Source organism: Diabrotica virgifera, chromosome 9 (genome assembly GCF_917563875.1).
Source record: "Diabrotica virgifera virgifera chromosome 9, PGI_DIABVI_V3a".
NCBI classification, from domain to species: domain Eukaryota; kingdom Metazoa; phylum Arthropoda; class Insecta; order Coleoptera; family Chrysomelidae; genus Diabrotica; species Diabrotica virgifera.
Window position 1 is genome coordinate 170,469,507 of NC_065451.1, and position 19,289 is coordinate 170,488,795.

The 19,289-nt window shown below is 33.2% G+C and overlaps 1 protein-coding gene across 1 annotated transcript in view; it reads left to right on the forward strand.

Annotated features, from left to right (window-relative positions):
• The window catches only part of LOC114335083 (prostaglandin reductase 1), a 64,753-nt gene extending 48,396 nt beyond the window's left edge, over positions 1–16,357 (forward strand). Inside the window, exon 6 of the mRNA XM_028285240.2 lies at positions 16,101–16,357. Within this exon, the coding sequence (XP_028141041.2) occupies positions 16,101–16,330 (230 nt within the window). The 3' untranslated portion in view covers positions 16,331–16,357. The remainder of the gene's footprint in view (positions 1–16,100) is intronic.
• Positions 16,358–19,289: the final 2,932 nt, after the last annotated feature.

Here is a 19,289-nt window from a genome sequence, read left to right on the forward strand (position 1 = left end):
CTCTCGTCAGGAACATCTAGGTGGATGGTCGAGGTGTAAGAAAATGCTTTTGGCCTTTCTGGTAATAATAAAATAACCAGACTTCAGTACACTTGGTACGACATCGATATGAATTAAATGAAAAGATTTCTCTGGTATACAGAAGAAATCTTTTCCGTAGCGGACGCGAAAATGTAAATTTCAAAGTCTTCATAAAAGACGATGAACGACAAAAGACACCTCTTTGTGTCACAGATTTGTCTACAAAGCCACGTTATTCGCTACACATTCGTCAATAACGGAGAAGAACCGTGATATGAAAGGATACGGCGATTGCATTTTATTTCACTTCGACCACCACCGATATTCTACACGACGTGTTTCTTTTCGACGAGAAATCTTTTCATTTAATTCATATCGATGTCGTACCAAGTGTACTGAAGTCTGGTTATTTTATTATTACCAGAAAGGCCAAAAGCATTTTCTTACACCTCGACCATCCACCTAGATGTTCCTGACGAGAGCTTGACATGAGCTCGAAACACGTCGTGTAGAATATCGGTGGTGGTCGAAGTGAAATAAAATGCAATCGCCGTATCCTTTCATATCACGGTTCTTCTCCGTTATTGACGAATGTGTAGCGAATAACGTGGCTTTGTAGACAAATCTGTGACACAAAGAGGTGTCTTTTGTCGTTCATCGTCTTTTATGAAGACTTTGAAATTTACATTTTCGCGTCCGCTACGGAAAAGATTTCTTCTGTATACCAGAGAAATCTTTTCATTTAATTCATATCGATGTCGTACCAAGTGTACTGAAGTCTGGTTATTTTATTATTACCAGAAAGGCCAAAAGCATTTTCTTACACCTCGACCATCCACCTAGATGTTCCTGACGAGAGCTTGACATGAGCTCGAAACACGTCGTGTAGAATATCGGTGGTGGTCGAAGTGAAATAAAATGCAATCGCCGTATCCTTTCATATCACGGTTCTTCTCCGTTATTGACGAATGTGTAGCGAATAACGTGGCTTTGTAGACAAATCTGTGACACAAAGAGGTGTCTTTTGTCGTTCATCGTCTTTTATGAAGACTTTGAAATTTACATTTTCGCGTCCGCTACGGAAAAGATTTCTTCTGTATACCAGAGAAATCTTTTCATTTAATTCATATCGATGTCGTACCAAGTGTACTGAAGTCTGGTTATTTTATTATTACCAGAAAGGCCAAAAGCATTTTCTTACACCTCGACCATCCACCTAGATGTTCCTGACGAGAGCTTGACATGAGCTCGAAACACGTCGTGTAGAATATCGGTGGTGGTCGAAGTGAAATAAAATGCAATCGCCGTATCCTTTCATATCACGGTTCTTCTCCGTTATTGACGAATGTGTAGCGAATAACGTGGCTTTGTAGACAAATCTGTGACACAAAGAGGTGTCTTTTGTCGTTCATCGTCTTTTATGAAGACTTTGAAATTTACATTTTCGCGTCCGCTACGGAAAAGATTTCTTCTGTATACCAGAGAAATCTTTTCATTTAATTCATATCGATGTCGTACCAAGTGTACTGAAGTCTGGTTATTTTATTATTACCAGAAAGGCCAAAAGCATTTTCTTACACCTCGACCATCCACCTAGATGTTCCTGACGAGAGCTTGACATGAGCTCGAAACACGTCGTGTAGAATATCGGTGGTGGTCGAAGTGAAATAAAATGCAATCGCCGTATCCTTTCATATATATATATATATATATTTATTCACTATATTTACCATTGTCTGATTTTCACTCCACTTTCGCCTATGTTGTCATCTGCCTTTATAAGGATAAAAGCGGCTTTTGTTTCTAATAAACGCATTGGTGGGATTGAAACGTAGGCTACTACCTGTTATATTTAAAGTAAATGACGAGTGTTTACTGTTTGGACTAAATTTTTCTTGAGATATGTTATGAACACAAAGCTTCTCTCTACACAAAGTACTAATGGATACAATAGTTTGAGAAATAAATTGTAGTAATTTATTTCAGAAATACACAAAAACACCGATGTCTCAAATAGAATGTTTCCCAAACAAATAGAATGTTTGCAAAACAATAATACCGATGGCCATAATACTGAGACTCCACCAACCTTGGAAGGATTAGGTTCGTATTGGAATTTGTTATTTTCAATAATATTAATTTGCAATATTCAGCTAGTTGATAAAAGATAGATGATGATTTGTATTTTAAATATCATTTTATAAAAGGGTAGACGATACACTATAGCAAACATTATCATTACACGGCTCTGAAATGCTCAACTTGCGAACGTTTTGGGTGCTTCATTTGTATGTACATTCATGATAATTTATTGTCAGTCTTTCTATTATTCATTCTTGTTATATTAGCCCTATTATGAAATATAAATAAAATACCATCTCTTTTATTTCAGTTGACACTGTTGCAGAGTTTCAACGGACTATTGATAGCAATGTAATTGATAGATATGTAATAACGAACACAATGGAAAATTTAGTCGCCAAAGATGCTGCTTCTGATCCTATTAATATTAAGCAAAATACAAAACAATCCAAACGACCCAGACTTAACAAAAAGACATATTGTGAATTTATCTCCGATAATGAAGACCCGTTTTTTACTGATGGTTCTAGTTCGTGGAGTGATACAGGTAACACGTCTTCAGATACATCTACCCATAATAAGAGGCCTAAGAAAAAGATAGTCAAAAAACACAGAAGGTAAGTAAGGAGTTAGCCAGTAAAACAGATGATATTGACATAGTTGGCGAAAAAGGTAAAAGAACAAAACGAATAAATTATAGAAAGAATAGAAAGGATTTTAAAAATAGAGGTCAAGAGTATACCCGAGCAGATGGAACAATACGTTCTAAAAGAGAAATTAAACCTAATCCTTGTATCGGGAAAAAATGCGGCAATGGCTGCCAGAATGTAACCGAAGAACGAAGATTGTCATTGTTTCATCATTTTTGGAGTTTGAGTAGTGCTAGACAACGCGATTGGATTGTAAATATGAGCCGACGAAATTCAATCAAGAGAAAACGTTCAAAAGATAGTGGGAAACGTTCTTTTTCGTACGAATATTACATTAATGATAACGAAGATAGACGAAAAGTCTGCCAGCAGTTTCTACTTAACACCCTAGATATTACACAAACTTATGTACATTATACACTAACAAATTCCATTGAGGGATCTGCAAAAGATGATCTAAGAGGTAAAATTATACCTGCTAATAAAACTAAGGAAACTACACGACAAAGCGTTATAAACTTCATCAAAAAGTTGCCAGCACTGCCCTCTCACTACTGTCGAAAGGATACTGCTAAACTTTACTTACCAGTAGAATTTAGGAACCAAAAAAGTTTGTACCGTATTTACAAAGGCGAGAAAACATCCGAGGGAATAGACTATGTCAGTGAAAAAATTTTTTTAAACATATTTAATACTGAATTTAATATAGGCTTTCATATTCCTAAGAAAGATAAATGGCTCAAATGTATTAAATTTGATGCAGCAAACACTGAAGAGAGCAAAGCAGAAAAGGAAGACCACCTTATGGAAAAGAAAGCTAGCAAGGAAAGGTACAGTTTTCATCGTGAAATAAGTCAGAAACGCACAGATTTAATTTGTACATCTTTTGATCTTCAAAAGGTATTGAACACTCCCCATGGCGAAAGCATGTTACTCTATTATTCAAGGAAATATGCCGTATACAACTTATGTTTTTATGAAAATGGCAGCAGAGAAGGCTTTTGTTACATCTGGGGAGAAACTGAAGGAAAACGAGGGAGCAATGAAATTGCTTCTATTATCCAGAAATACATAGATCTAGTGGATGCACGCATCTCAGTGAAACACCTCATACTGTATTCCGATTCATGTCCCGGACAGAATAAGAATAGGATCATTTTGTCAGCCATTCATAATACGCTTAAAAACTGTGAAAATATTGTAAGCATCCAAATGAACTACTTGCTCCCGGGACATACAGAGATGTCTGTTGATTCTATGCACTCTGTTATAGAAGGCGCTGTAAAAAATACTATTGTATGGGCCCCTTCGCAATGGGCTACAGTTTGTCAGTTAGCTAGAAAAGAACCAAAGCCTTATAACGTCAGTTATTAGGATCATACAGATTTCAAAGGTTATGGAACTTTTGCTGACAAATATTTTCGCGGTAATTTAACTGGAAAGATAAGCAAGATCAGAGTTGCTACTTTTAAAAAGTCTAAAATCAATCAGATGTCAGTCAAATATAGCATGAGATCCGATGAAGAAGAAGAAATTATTCCTATCATCATGGGAGGTATAAATTCAAAGGTCGTGGACCAATTGTACAAAACACCTTTGCCCATAACTAAAACAAAATATAACGATTTAAAAAAACTTTGTGATGATCAGGTGATCCCCAAATTGTTCCAAAAGGAATATATAAATTTACCTTCAGTTACAGGAATTGATACCCTCGCAGAAACGGATATAGACGACATTATGTAAAACTTTGTTTTAGATATTTAATTTTTGTTTTCATTTCACATCAGTTAGCCGTATATGTTTAATATCCAAACTTATTGTACACAAGATTTATCTTGTATAACGAGCGAGTTTTTGTTTTTATACTTTATTATATTAATATTATTTTCTATTTTATTTGTGATAACCGTCACCCTAGATATAGGTAAGTGTCGAATTAAAACTAGAGTGCAATAATTATGTTTAATAAGGTATTAGATGACTCATAATAATGTGCGTTTGTCGTTACAATTACTTCTTCAGTTTATTTTATTTCAGTTATAATAATAATGTTTTCAATTAAACTTCTTTTAAAAATATTAGTTTTTTTTATTTTTTCCTTTACTTATTTAGTACAAGAATAGGTAGGTACTTAATTTATTCATTGCCTAATTTTTATTACTTGTTAAAGTACTTAAGTTGTTTTTCTCGAGGCATTTTAGAGAGTATTGCGTCATATAATTTGTTCTGCCTAGCAGATATAAAAGTTTACCAATGCAGTTGAATTGTTTTTATGCATCTCATAATTTGGTAAGAGTGGTGGTTAATGCGTTTTTCCTTACCCGAATAACGTGTCTGTGTGTACATTAAATTGTTTTGCCTTATTTTATATTTTGACTAAAATCATTAAACGCCACTTATTTTTATCTATATCTATCATTCTAGTTTCTAAACTGACCATAGATAAAGAGTTTAAAAATTATGACATACCGTTATTTTTTGTATCGAAATAAGAGTAAAATTTAATTTTTAATGAATTTTTTTCGTAAAATTATGAGTTTAATTGGCTCTCCTGTAAAGTTTAAAAAATGGCGCTTCAAGTGTTTTGCTTTTCCACCGTCGATATTAAGTTTATTTGCTGCGATATTGAAAGTGTGGAACTGCCTTTGTAGGCCATCCTCGTTATCAGCAATTAGTACTGCATCATCGGCATAGCATAGTATCGTGATTTTATGCGCTCCCATGTGGTATCCATGTCGTTTTCTTACTTCGTGAATTATTTGATTCATCACCATATTGAATAACAATGTCAGCCCATCCAATGTCAGCGAGTCTCCTTGGCGGATTCCTCCTTTTAGTTCTATGCGTTATGTTTCTCCTGTTGACATTATAACTCTGGTCTTGTTGTTCTCGTTAATTTCATTAATTAGCCTTATTATCTGGTGGTCTATTTGTTCAGCTTGTAATAAATTTAAGATATCATTCCGCCTCACCCTGTCAAAAGCACTTTTTAAATCTACAAAGCACATGTATGCTGGTTTTCCATATTCAATAGACTTTTCTACTATTTGCCTGATAATAAAAATTGCATCTATTGTGCTGCGGTTCTTCCGGAAGCCTTGTTGTTCATCTGCCATTTTCGCTTTTTCCTCGATTTTATCTTTTATGACTGCCGTTAACAATTTTAATGTGGTGTCTATCACAAGGGCGGATCCAGGGAGGGGGCTATGGGGGCCATGGCCCCCTCCGAGAATTTAAAAAAATATAAATTTAAATATTTTCAGTTCAAATGTTTTTAATTTCAAACACATATAATGTACAAAACGTGGTATAAATATGTTTTCTGGACTAGAATTGAAAAAGGAAGTAACGGAAGCTTCAAGAATGATTTGGGTTTTTTATAAATCAAAATGTTGATAGTTTTACAAAGTGCTAATTGTTAGAACCACCTTGACAGCCATCAAAATCGTATAAATTTCCATATCATATACACACAAAGAACAAAAAAGAAATGAAGCGTTACTTGGGTCACCAGCACTTAGAACAAAGGAGTTGGTTGATATTTTCGCACAGTCAAAAGGAATTGTTTTACAAGTATTGCGTTTTATTTTTCTAATGAAAAATATGGTCACAATAACGAGATCACAGCTCAAAGCCTTGTCACGAAACCTTTACCATCTTTTTCCAAACTCATGAGCAAAGACGGGGCCATATAAACCCATGAAAAAACATCATACCACAAGGAGTGAGTTCAGGTTGAGCTGGATTTTCTACAAAGTTATCGCAACCCTCAAAAATCAGTCATTAACCAGATAGACTCTCAGTGGCCATAACAGATACAAAAAAATAAAGAAAAACTACGACCAGAAGTAAGGTCTATAGTGTTCTTAGGTCGACAAAATATTCCTCTAAGAGACCATCGTGATGATGGCCTTCTGCTTCTGGACGAAGATGCTGGACTTAGCAAAGAGGTGAATTGTTAAGGTTTAAAATCGCATCAGGAGATAAGACTCTTAAATAACACCTATTCACAGCATCTTCCTGAGCAACATACATTAGTAGCAGCAGTCAAAATCAATTAATAACATGTTGTGGTGAAGAAATAATTGATCAAATAATATTTGACGAAACGACCGACGTATCCCACGTGGAACAGCTTTCTCTAAATTTGAGATACATACACAATAACAATATTCATGAAGACTTTGTCAAATTCTTTGTCGCTTATGAGAACCTAAAAATAATTAGTGAAAATCAAGAAAGAGGGAAAGAACAAGGAGAAGCATTGGGAAAAATAGTATTTTTGTTGATAGAACTGCACTTGGATCTGAAGAAATGTGTAGCGATCGGTACTATGGCAGGAACGGTGAGTTTTAAGGCACTTCTCACACATGGTAAAAGTGTGTGAAAAGTGCCTTAAAACTCACCATTGTAACCCTAATTTTTAAAAATTCCCCCGTACCTCCGGTGCTCCTTCCCAAAAAAAGTTTATGGCCCCTCCCGAAAATCGGTCCTGGATCCGCCCTTGGTCTATCAGACTAATGTCTCTATCATTTTCAGGATTTTTCTAGTCTTCCTTTTTGAGTATCGGTAGCAGGAGACTTTTCTTCCATTCCGCTGGTACTACCCCGATATTTTGTTATATCGACAAATAATTTTTGGAGCCATTTGAGTAGTGTTCCTCCTCCATATTTTAGCAGTTCATTATTTATCTTATCAGGACCAGGTGCTTTTCTATTTTTTAATTTTTTTATTCGTTCTTGTAGCTCTTCTTCTGATATTAGTACTTTATCGTGGGTTTCATTAATGTTTATTTCTCTGTTCTCTTCTTCTCTTTCTCCATATAATTTCGTGAAATGCTCATAGTCCGTTCTTTAACGGTAAAATATTTCAAAACCTCTAAATTTTAAAGAACTACTTGGATTGACATGAAATTTGGCATACACATAGCTAACAAGTCAAAGAAAAAAAGTGATATTGTGCCGATATGTGCTTTTGCCCTGGGGGTCGTTTACACCCCCTCGTGGCGGTGAAAAAATATTCTTCCAAAGAAAGTCAGGAAATGGATAAACTGGCTAATTTTAAGTAACTTTTGTTCTATAGAGTTTTTTTACTAAGTCAATACTTTTCGAGTTATTTGGCAGTGAATATGTTCATTTTTTAAACAAAATAACCACGCTTTTAGACGGTTTTTCGCAAATAACTCAAATACTAAGTATTTTGTCGAAAAACATTCTTAGAAAAAAAATATCCTGTAAAAAATTTAAAAAAATGGTGTATATATCACGTCTCTACACCTAGCAGAAGCGTTATAGCTAATGAAAAATAGGTTCATATTCGTCAAATTCCAAATGGAATACTTTAACGTGAAATAACCAAAAATGAAGCACATTTCGGGGAAAACTCATTACAACTTATTTAAAGTATATAAGAAAAGCTTCATTTTTGTTTTATAAAAAAAATTCTAGCGTCAAAATTAAATAAGTTACGCTCAAAATAAAGTTAGTCCCTTTTGGTTTTGGTAAAAAAATCGAGAAAATCACCCCATAATTAGTATCTTAAATGAACTTAATCGTTACGACTTCACAAGTTTCTTGACTCGTGTATATATTGTTTATATGATCTGTAAGTTTCATCGGTTCAAAGTCCTTATTATTGAAAGGGCTGTAGTTAAAAGGGGTTGAACGAGTCACTGATCACGAATGTATGCAAATTTAGAAACACCAAAAAATCTCAATCAATTCTTGTCTAACAGAAAAACAAAAAAATACATGATATTCAGAAAAGCAAATCTGACTTTTTTTGTTTTTCGAAATTTTTGGTATCTATAACAATTATTAAGATATTTTGAAAAAAAGCATATTTTTCAAAATTTAAAACTTTTAAAAATTTTACTTTGAAACCAAATTTTTTCAAAAATGAGTACTTTAAATCGATGAAACTTACAGATCATATAAACACAACATTAGTAAAATAATTTGTGGAGCGGTAACGATTAATTTCATTTAAGTTGCTAATTAGGGGGTGGTCTTCCCGATTTTTTTTTGCAAAAACAAAAGGGACCAACTTTATTTTGAGCGTAACTCACTTAAATTTAATGCTAGAAACTTTTTGTAAAAACAGAAATAAAGCTTTTTTTAAACACTTTAAAAAAGTTATAATGGATTTTTCCCAAAAAGTGGTTAATTTTTTGGATATTTCACGTCGAAATATTCTATTTGAAATTTGGTGAATATGAATCTATATTTCATTGACTATAACTCTGGTTCTACGAGATTCAGAGACCTAACGTGTGCACCATTTTTTTTTACTTTTTTATAGGCTATATTTTTGCTAAGAACGTTTTTTTCGACAAAGTACTTACTTTTTGAGTTATTTGCGAAAAACCGTCTAAAAATGTGGTTATTTTGTTGATAAATGAACATATTCACTCGCAAATAACTCGAAAAGTGTTGACTTGGCGAAAAAGCTCTATAGAACAAAAGTTACTTAAAATTAGTCAATTTACCCATTTCCGGACTTATTTTGGACATATATTTTTTCACCCCAAAAATGGGGTGAAAGTCACCCCCAGTGCAAGAGCACACATCGACACAATATCACTTTTTTTCTTTGACGTGTAAGCTATACGTATGCTAAATTTCATGTCAATCCAAGCGGTTCTTTAAAATTTAGAGCAAAAACCGTGAAAGAATGGACTATCAGTCCATTGTGTCTCCGTAATGTTATCTATCCGTACAAATTCATTAATTTCTGTTTTTTGTCTCCTTATCATCTTCCACACCTTTTTCTGGGATCCATAGAGGTCGTATTCCATATATTTGGTAAATTTCTCCCTGTGTTCTTTTTTGTAGTTATCTATTTCTTGGTTTACTCTATTCCTGATTGTCACGTAGTCGTCTCGTACCTCCGGTGTCTTCACTCTTTTGTATGTTAGGAAAGCGTGTTTCTTTTGATTTGCTAGTGCTTTCACCCTTTCGTCGTACCATAGAGTTTAGTATTCCCTTTTGTTTCTGTTGACTTTTCTTTTACCTAAAGCTTCTTCTGCTGCTTGTAGGATACTTTTTCTAATAATTTTACAGGTATCTTCTACATCCTTTTTAGTCTCCTTTTCTCATCTGAGAACAATATTTTCTTCTATTTAGCCACAGTCTATTCAGCATATTCTCGCGCAAAACCCAGTATAGCTCTACGGTTATGTTAGGCGCCAGTTGGACGGAAAGCCCTGAAGCCTTTCAGGAGCGGTGCAAAGCGATTTCTCAACACTTTGCTGACAATAAAGCGGCCATCTCGATTTGTAGTCCATCGATGTCAGCCTTGATCTGGCCTGCGGGTGTATGAACCTGTCTCCCGAAATCGTCTGATAGCATGTTGTACCGTAGTTCAGCCCCTAAATCCTTCGGAAAACTCAAGGCAGCTGTGGTAGAGGAGTGGCGCAATGTTCTCCAATCGGATATACCGGATATCATGAACGGATTGCTTAACCGGCTCCAAGAAGTCCTATAGACCAGAGCGGCAACATCCATTTTATTAATAGTCATATTTTGAAGTTATACTTCTTTAGGCGCGATTGAGAGCAAATTTTTATTATTCTGGGCGCAAGCGCACACAGACAGTACGGAGTTCGTTGCTAATATTTCAAGTTATGTATGTATTGATGTGATCTTGATTATTGATATGAGATAATATTCTTATATGTCATTTAATTTAATCAATGCATTTATAATAATCTAATTAATTTACCAGATCACATATCAATATGTTTTCAATCTCAGGGCTTTTTATAAAATTAATTACTTACTTACGTGGCTTCTAAGTATTTCTCAATGGTTCCTCATCGGGATAGGAAAGAAAAGAGTAAAATAATACACACATATGGGTTACAATTATAATCAAAATATTGTTTATTTTATTTAAATGGCAATCACTGCTTAATATTTGCTATATCTTATTATTCTTAAACATAACATTTACACATGGGAATCTTATTTCCTTTTGGTTTCCAATTGAAAGTTTTTATTAACATTTAACTATTAGGATTTATTAGCAACAATTCTATTTAAGTTTGATGAAGCTTTTCTGATATTATTGATTATGTTCTTCAATTTTAAATGTGGTATTTAATACGAAAAACCCATACATTCATGTCCAAACAAATGAGACTGACCTTTTTCTGGTGAACTGAGAATGTCTTCACACAAGACCCGTTTCCCGCTATCCTTGGCTGCGATCAAAACCTCGTCCTGGCTTCCAGTAATGTTCTCCTTTGAAAACTAGCTCGTATAGCTCCCGTTCCTGCTTCTGTCGTGATGCCGTGTTTCTACCTTTTTCGAAACTTCAATCAGCTACCGGGACACTCTTGGCTCAAGGAGGTTCTTTACTCTCGACCTGGCCTACCTCTCGTTCCACGATAGATACTCCACACTCACGGAACTACACCGGCTTTCTCACTCTCCGTACACTACCGTCTACTACTGGACTTCACTTCTCGACAGCTCAAAACATTCTGATCTATCTTTTTCATTCATTCCCCTACTTTCTAAATATCCCTTCCAGATTCACAAATCAACCTTCCACCACCAACTCTCATTCGCAGTATTCCTCAAAACCAATTTTTAATCTTTCTAAATATGCTTAATGGATTTCAAAAAAGAAATAGTTAATTCCCATTCTAAAATTACTTTCTACTATTTACAAAATTTAATGACCTATTATCTACTTCAACTGAGTCTTATTTAGCATAGGCTAATGATCGAACCTTCCGCGAACAACGATAATGAACTATTATCTATTTCAACTGAGTCTTATTTAGCATAGGCTAATGATCGAACCTTCCGCGAACAACGATAATGGTACGCGCCATTCACTTTGTTTGTTCTAAGCGCATTGTCCCGAGTTTCGTTTAATCACTTCTTAAAATTAAATATAACAATTTGTTGTATACAGGTTGTTCTAAATGTATATGCCCGTGGTTGAGAAAATTGAAAATATTTTATATTAAATTGAATTCTGTTTATAATTATCAAAATTTAATTTTCATATCAAATAGAAATATAACAGTATGTATCAGCGCAAGTAGGGTATGAAAAAATTATATTAGTATTTCTAGTAAATATATTTATTTTAATTTTTGTGTCTTTGAATTTGTCTACCTCGGGAGTAAGATAATATAAATATTATTGAAACTGTTTATTCACTTGATCTATTTGTAATCGTGATTGTAATTATGTCCTAAAAATGATCTTATGTATACACAACGGTGGTAGCTCATCGGTAGAGCACTCGAGAGAGATTCCGCGTTCGAATCCGGGACAATTCATATCCTTTTTTTTTATTTTTGGTATATTTTAGTTCTTTCTAAAATTAGTTTAATATTTACATACAATACAAAAAAACTGTTTAAAGTAAATATATTGATTTCGTTGAAATCATAAATATACAGTTGAGTCCGCGAGTCTTTACCCGTGCGTCATTAATACCTGGCGAGATAAAACACATACTTTTTATCTAGCATCATTCTCTTCCATGCATGAAACTCATGACAAACCAGCTGCCGTTTGTTATTAAGTAACAACACATGTTATTTTTATGAACCATCTAGACCCAGTGCATTGAAAAGAGATAGGTACAAAAAAAGACGATTCGGTATGTTTTCATATTTTAAGCACAATTTGTTTGACGTTTCTGATGTGTTTAATTTTGTGGCTGTCAGTCAGTTGAACTTTTTGCTGTTTTTGTCGAGTTTTGGCGTTTTGAAGTTTCTTTATATTACACAAACAGTTGTTTTCACAACTAATTTTATATTGGGCTTTGAAATTTTAAGGTAAATAATTATATTTTTCTACGACCGTTTAATAATATGCTCATTATTTGCTATTTTTTCATAGATAATAGCACCCATTACTGTACCCGTGAGTAATATTTCATTACTCACGGGCTGAAGTTAGATTCAAGTGACGCATGCCACCTTTAATATTAATCGTATATAAACTGCAAATAAAATTGCTTACAGTTGTTTATTTAATACAATAATTATTGTAATTTATATCAATAATTAACTTCGAAAAATGTTTAAAGGAATTTTAACTGTAACAATGTCAGAGTCTATTTTTTACGATTATATCTTGTTTACTAAAATTTTTGACGTTTATCATTTATTTGAGTGACAGTGACATTAGCTCATTTTGTTTATGTTAATTGGAATTTATAACTAATATTGTGTTTATTTTTTAAGTTATATTGTGTTAAATATGTTATAACATATTATGTATAGTTATATTATTATATTATATATAGTTAAATGTAAATATACATTATAACTATTGAAATACGTGCACCGACAACAGCCATTTTCCTATTTATTAGATTAATTGACAGTAGGTACAAAGCTTCTAATTTTTCGGAAACGAATAGAACTTATATTGACTTATTCTAGTTGTATTTTTACAATACATAATAATTTGGTAATAGTAGGCAACCAATTATTCATCCACGTACTAGGGGTAAATAGCATTTAGGTATTCTTGTAAATTATTATAATTTAAATCTCGAGTAGTTGATAACTAAATTTTTACTAATTAAAATAAAAAAGGGCGTAGAAAAAGTATAGTATTCTACTCGCATGTAATGGCTATTACTCACTCTGATGAATTACGACACTCGCCTACGGCTCGTGTCGCAAACTTCATCATCGTGAGTAATAGCCATCATTACATGCTCGTTGAATAATATACTATTAGGTAATTAATATTTAAAACATACAAAGCTAACGTCATTCACACAGTAAAGAAATGACTGTGTTTAGATTTCCGTCAAAGTGAATAAAATAACAAAAATAAAATACGTTATTGGATTTTTTTATAAATTGTTTATTTATTTATTAATCAATAATAATAAAAGAATTTATTAAGCTACTTCAAATGTAGCTGTAATTCTGCGCAAAAATTTTGAAGCAAAACTTACATTTGACATTCTATATATTTGATAACGTCAAATTTTATAATAAAACCCGTAATCGGAACAGTAGCCACTTTCTGTCAGTTGTTGTTGCGTGAAATAGATTTCCGACTTATTTCGTATGCTTTAAGTGATGACGCACGGGTAAAGACTCGCGGACTCAACTGTAAGAGAAGTATAAATTCTTACGTGCGTACAAAGTACACACACATTCTTTTTTAATTAGACTATGATTTTCAGAATTATGTTTTTTGAATTTTCTTCGAAGATTTTTAAACATTGGATTTTGCTAAGAATCCCTTTTTTTAAACGACTTTTTTCAATAATTTTATTGTTTTCTCTTCTTCAAAGAAAGGTAGTTTTCACCGTATCTTTCATTAAATGTGGTCCAATACTGACAATTTCTACGAATTGAAATAAATACAAGTGGGCGTTTAATTTTGCCGGTGAGTGTATGTTGCTCAGGATACAGACCGATGCGATGGTACGACTTGGGAGAGGCCTATGTGAAAATTTGAACGAGACGAGGCTAAGAAGAAGAGGTTCCTATAATAGAAGAGGGCGAATCTGTTTTGAGGTGGATGTGAGAGGTGGCATTCGGATTTTTGCAGATAAAGTTAGGTGACAAATTCAATAATTATAATTGACTTATGCTCCTTCTCAAATATGCCCGGAACATTAATAAAAAAATTTAAATATTTAAAATTTTCGATTTGTTTCTACTTTCATTGCTTATAACTTTAAAACGATTCATTTTGGAACAAAGTCGTAAGGAAATACAATAAATCTAATTGAATTTTGTATAGTATACTACTGGTTAAAAATGTCTTAAATTGTAATTTTTTTTGCAAAATAGCAATAAATTCAAAATAAGGGGGCAAAATGACTGTTTTTATTCAATGTTTTTCAACCACTTGGTTGCACTTAGAACCTTCATAATTCGCTTAGAAAATTCTTATAACATGCTTAAACCGTCCACCAAATTTCATTAAAATCGACCTAATAGATTTTGCATAATAATTTTGCAATCTAAATTTTTTTTTAAAGTTCAAATTTTCTGAACAAAAAGTAGACTATTTAGAAGTTTGCTAATTTTTTTACATATAAAAAGGTTCTCTACCTATCCAATACACTTTACAGAATTAAAATCGGATTATTTTAGCGGCGTCAGAACTGTTTTAAAGTTTTAAACAATGTTTTGGCTTATAAACAAGTACAGTGAGGACGTTTGAGTTGGAATAAATTCATTTTCTTGAGAATGGGCGACTCTCGAGATAAATCCCGAAACAGATCGATTTTTATTTTTCAATTATAATTTTTTGGCATAAATATCATACTAGTGGCGTCATACATCTGGGTGTGATGACGTAATCTAAATATTGGAATTAATTTATTTCAAAAAAAAATTTTTAATTCAAACCCTGTATAAATAATTATGTTTATGTTTATATTAGTGAATACAAAATTGAATATCCTTTCGATTGAGCTATCACACGGCACCTATTCTCATTTAAAAAAATCATCGATTACGTCATCACGCCTAGATGGATGACGTCACTAGTATGACATATATAACAAAAAATTAGAATTTACAAATAAAAATCTAAATATTTCGGGATTTATCTCCAGAGATGCCTATTCTCGAGAAAATGAATTTATGCCAACTCAAACGTTCTTACTGTATTTGTTTATAAGCCAAAAAATTGTTTATAAATTTAAAACAGTGCTGAGGCCGCTTAGATAATCCGATTTTAATTCGGTAAAGTGTATTAGGTAGGTAGAGAACCTTTTTATATGTAAAAAATAGCAAACTTCTAAATGGTCTACTTTTTCTTCAGAAAGATTTTAAAAATTTGAACTTTTTTAAAAAAATTTAGATTGCAAAATTATTCTGCAAAATCTATCACGAGTTGAAGGAAATTTGGTGAACGATTTAAGTATGTTGTAAGAGTTTTCTAAGCGAATTACAAACGTTCTAAGTGCAACCAAAGTGGTTGAAAAACATTGAATAAAAACAGGCTTATTTTGCCCCCTTATTTTGTATTTATTGCTATTTTGCAGAAAGGGTAATAATTTAAGACATTTTTTACCAGACGTTTATCATACAAAATTTAATTATCTTATCAATCAATCGTTTTAAAGTTATAAGCAAGGAAAGTAGAAAAAAATCGACGTTTTTCGAAATTTTTAAATATTTTAATTTTTTTAATAATGTTCAGGGCATATTTGAGAAGTAGCATGAGTCAATTATTATTGTTGAAGTTGTTACCTAACTTTATCTGCAAAAATCATAATGCCACCTCGCACATCCAAAAATAGACGTTTTTTCACAGATCACAGGTCTATAAATTATTTGTTCTTGTTTTTAATTTTAGGTTCAATTTTTTTTTAATTATTTTTCTATTGCAGTTCCCGATCTTGCTCTTCTTATTGTAATGAAAGAATTATCCATCCAAGGGTTTCATGTCCATCGATGGTTGGACCGATGGAACGAAGGAATACTCAACAATTTAAAGTTAATACAAGAAGGCAAGCTAAAATATAAAGAAACTGTGTTTGAAGGATTTGAAAATTTATACAAAGCTTTTCTAAGCATGAATAAAGGTGAAGGGATAGGCAAAATCGTTGTTAAAGCATAGAATAAAATAAAATATATTGATATTAAATGGTTTTTATGTTTATTGCATAAGTTTCCTATCAAGGACAACTGCGAGATACTGATGTCTTCAGTGAGTTATCCTATGCAAGGGTATGACGACGTCTTGATGTTTTATTCACCATGATTAACTTTCATCTCTATTTTGAGCTTCATCAGATGTTTTTGGAAGGAAGGTTCCTATATTTTTTAAATTTAATCAAACCACTGCGAAGGAGAGACGTAAACGAAAGAAAAATAGAGAATAAGAATAGGAGTATCCAAAACACTGAATGTGAAACAATAAGAAGTTACAAATTAAATGACAAATGAGCAGCTAACACATTCAAAGAATTAGTCGAACAAAAGTTAGGGACTACTTCAATACAAAGAAGAATCGTAGAGCATTCCTGGGCTATATACAAGGAAGCAATTTTAGAAGCAGCAAGGGAAGCTTGTGAAACCTGTAGAACCGTCAAAAACAAGAAACAAACATCTCGGTGGACAGAGGATGTCAAAAATGGTATTAAAAATAAGAAAACCGCTTAGAAAAAATACTTGGCCAATAGGAACGAAATTCATTACGGGGAGTACCAGAAACAAAGGAAAAAAGCAAAGGAACTAGTTGCAGAGGCAAAAAAAAGTAAGTTGGGCAGAATTTGGAGAGAGAATGGAACAAAATAGCAAAGAAAACCAAAAACTGTTTTATAGAATCCTTAAATCGTTCAGGAAGGACAAAGAAGAAACAAATAGATATACTAAAGATTCAGAAGGAAAAGTGTTAACCGAAAACAAAGAAATAATGAGCAGATGGAAAGAGTATTTTCAAGAACTTCTAGAAGCAACGCATACAGATACAGCGGAGGTGGAAGTAGAAAACATACTACAACAAGGAGAAACAGATGAGATAAAATTAGAAGAGTTGGAGGATACAATTAAATGGCTAAAAAAAGAAAAAGCACCTGGGTTCGATAAAATAACGAACGAAATGCTGAAGCACATGGGAGATAAAGGAAAAGAAGTACTCTTGGAGATTTTTAATGAAATATGGAAGACAGAGATGATTCCGAAAGATTGGGAAATTGCGCTGATGTTGCCCCTTTACAAAAAAGGAGACAAGAAATGTTGCAGTAATTATAGAGGAATCTCCTTACTATGCACGTCTATGAAACCCTTCGAAAAAATAGTTGAGAGGCGACTGTCTAAGAAAATTGAAAGTTCGCTGCCTGAAGCGCAAAGTGGATTCCGTAAAGGAAGAAGCACTCAGGACCACGTATTCACACTGAAGCATATAATAGAAAAAGTTTACCAACAAAACCAAACAGCGTCACTGGCATTTATAGATTTTGAGAAGGCTTTTGATAAGGTGAAGAGGGATAAATTGTGGGAAATACTGAAGAAAAAAGTGTAGGGGACAAAACATTAACTGTGATTAAGAGCTTGTATAAGAACAAAAAGGTTAGTGTCATTCGGAGAAACAACATCTCGGATATCTTTGTAACCAGTGAAGGACTGAAGCAAGGAGGAGGGCTAAGCCCACTATTATTCAATATATTTATGGACGAAATCATCAGAGCCTGTTAAAACAAAGCGAAGAAATTAAAAGTAGGGTACAAAAATTTACAAATGGTGAGGATTTCGGAAGGAGCATTCGCGGACGATGTGATGGTAGTTGCAGAAAGTGAACAAGACCTTCAAAGTAATATGGAAATCTGGAGTGAAACACTAAAAAGATATGGAATGATTCTGAACAAAGACAAAACCAAAGTAATGAAGATAGGAGACGATCAAAAAATGAGCGATGGGAAGAAAATTAGAACAAGTCGACATGTTTGAGTATTTGGGCACTAAGAGGATTCAAGAGATGAAGAAATGGAAATCAATTCAAGAATAGAAAAAGCTATAAAAACGTACTATTAGTAAACAAGGCTTTAATAGGAAAAAGAGAAATTTCACGGAAAACCAAGATGAATGTATACAAGACGATATTCAGACCAATCCTCACTTTCGGTTGCGAATCGTAAGTATTGACAAATAGGCATAAAATAAATTAGAGGCCACCGAAATGAAATATTTGAGAAGAGTGAGAGGAGTCACGAGAAGAGACAAAATTAGAAATAATGTAATACGGGAAGAGTTAAACATCCAACCCTTGATCTCATTTATTGAACAGAAACAACTAAGTTGGTGGGGACATCTGCAACGTATGGAAGATCAACGACAGGTTAGAAGAGTATGGGAAGCCAAAACATGGAAGAAGGCAAGGAGAGGAAGACCTAAAAAGACCTGGGACAAAACAGTTGGGGAACTGCTGGTAAGAAGAGGAACCACTTGGAATGAAGCAAGACGAATGGCAAAAAATAAAAAGAATGGCGAACATTTGTATACCAGTGATGGTATACTGACTGCCATACAACATTAGACGGCATAAGTGGCTCCTGATTATATACAGGGTGATTGATTAGTGTGAGGAAGCTCAGTAGATCTGTTATAGTAAAAATTACAAAAAAAAGTTATTAACAAAAATTGTAGGCAGCTTTAAACTCCACATTTTAAAATTAGCTACAATCTTACAGGGTGTTCCATAAGATGGTGGCAGACCAAACTTTTGTTTTTTTAAATGGAACACCCTGTATTTTATTTTAAATTTGAAATCTGCTTCACTTTCCGATCACAACAATGAAAAGTTTTATTATGTTATACCGGGTACTTAAAAAGTTATAGCCAATATTACCTGAAAATCGTATCAAGTTTAACTCCCTGTATAATTAAAAAGAAGTATAGGAACATTGATCTATTGCAACCATAGTTTTTTAATAATTGTTAAAAATTATAAGACACATTCGTTTTCATAATATTCGTTAAATCAAATACAGGGTAAGTCAAAATGCAAGTACATTATTTTCTTGGTAATTTTAAATAGAACACCCTGTATTTTATATCGCTATCGAAAAGTACTAATA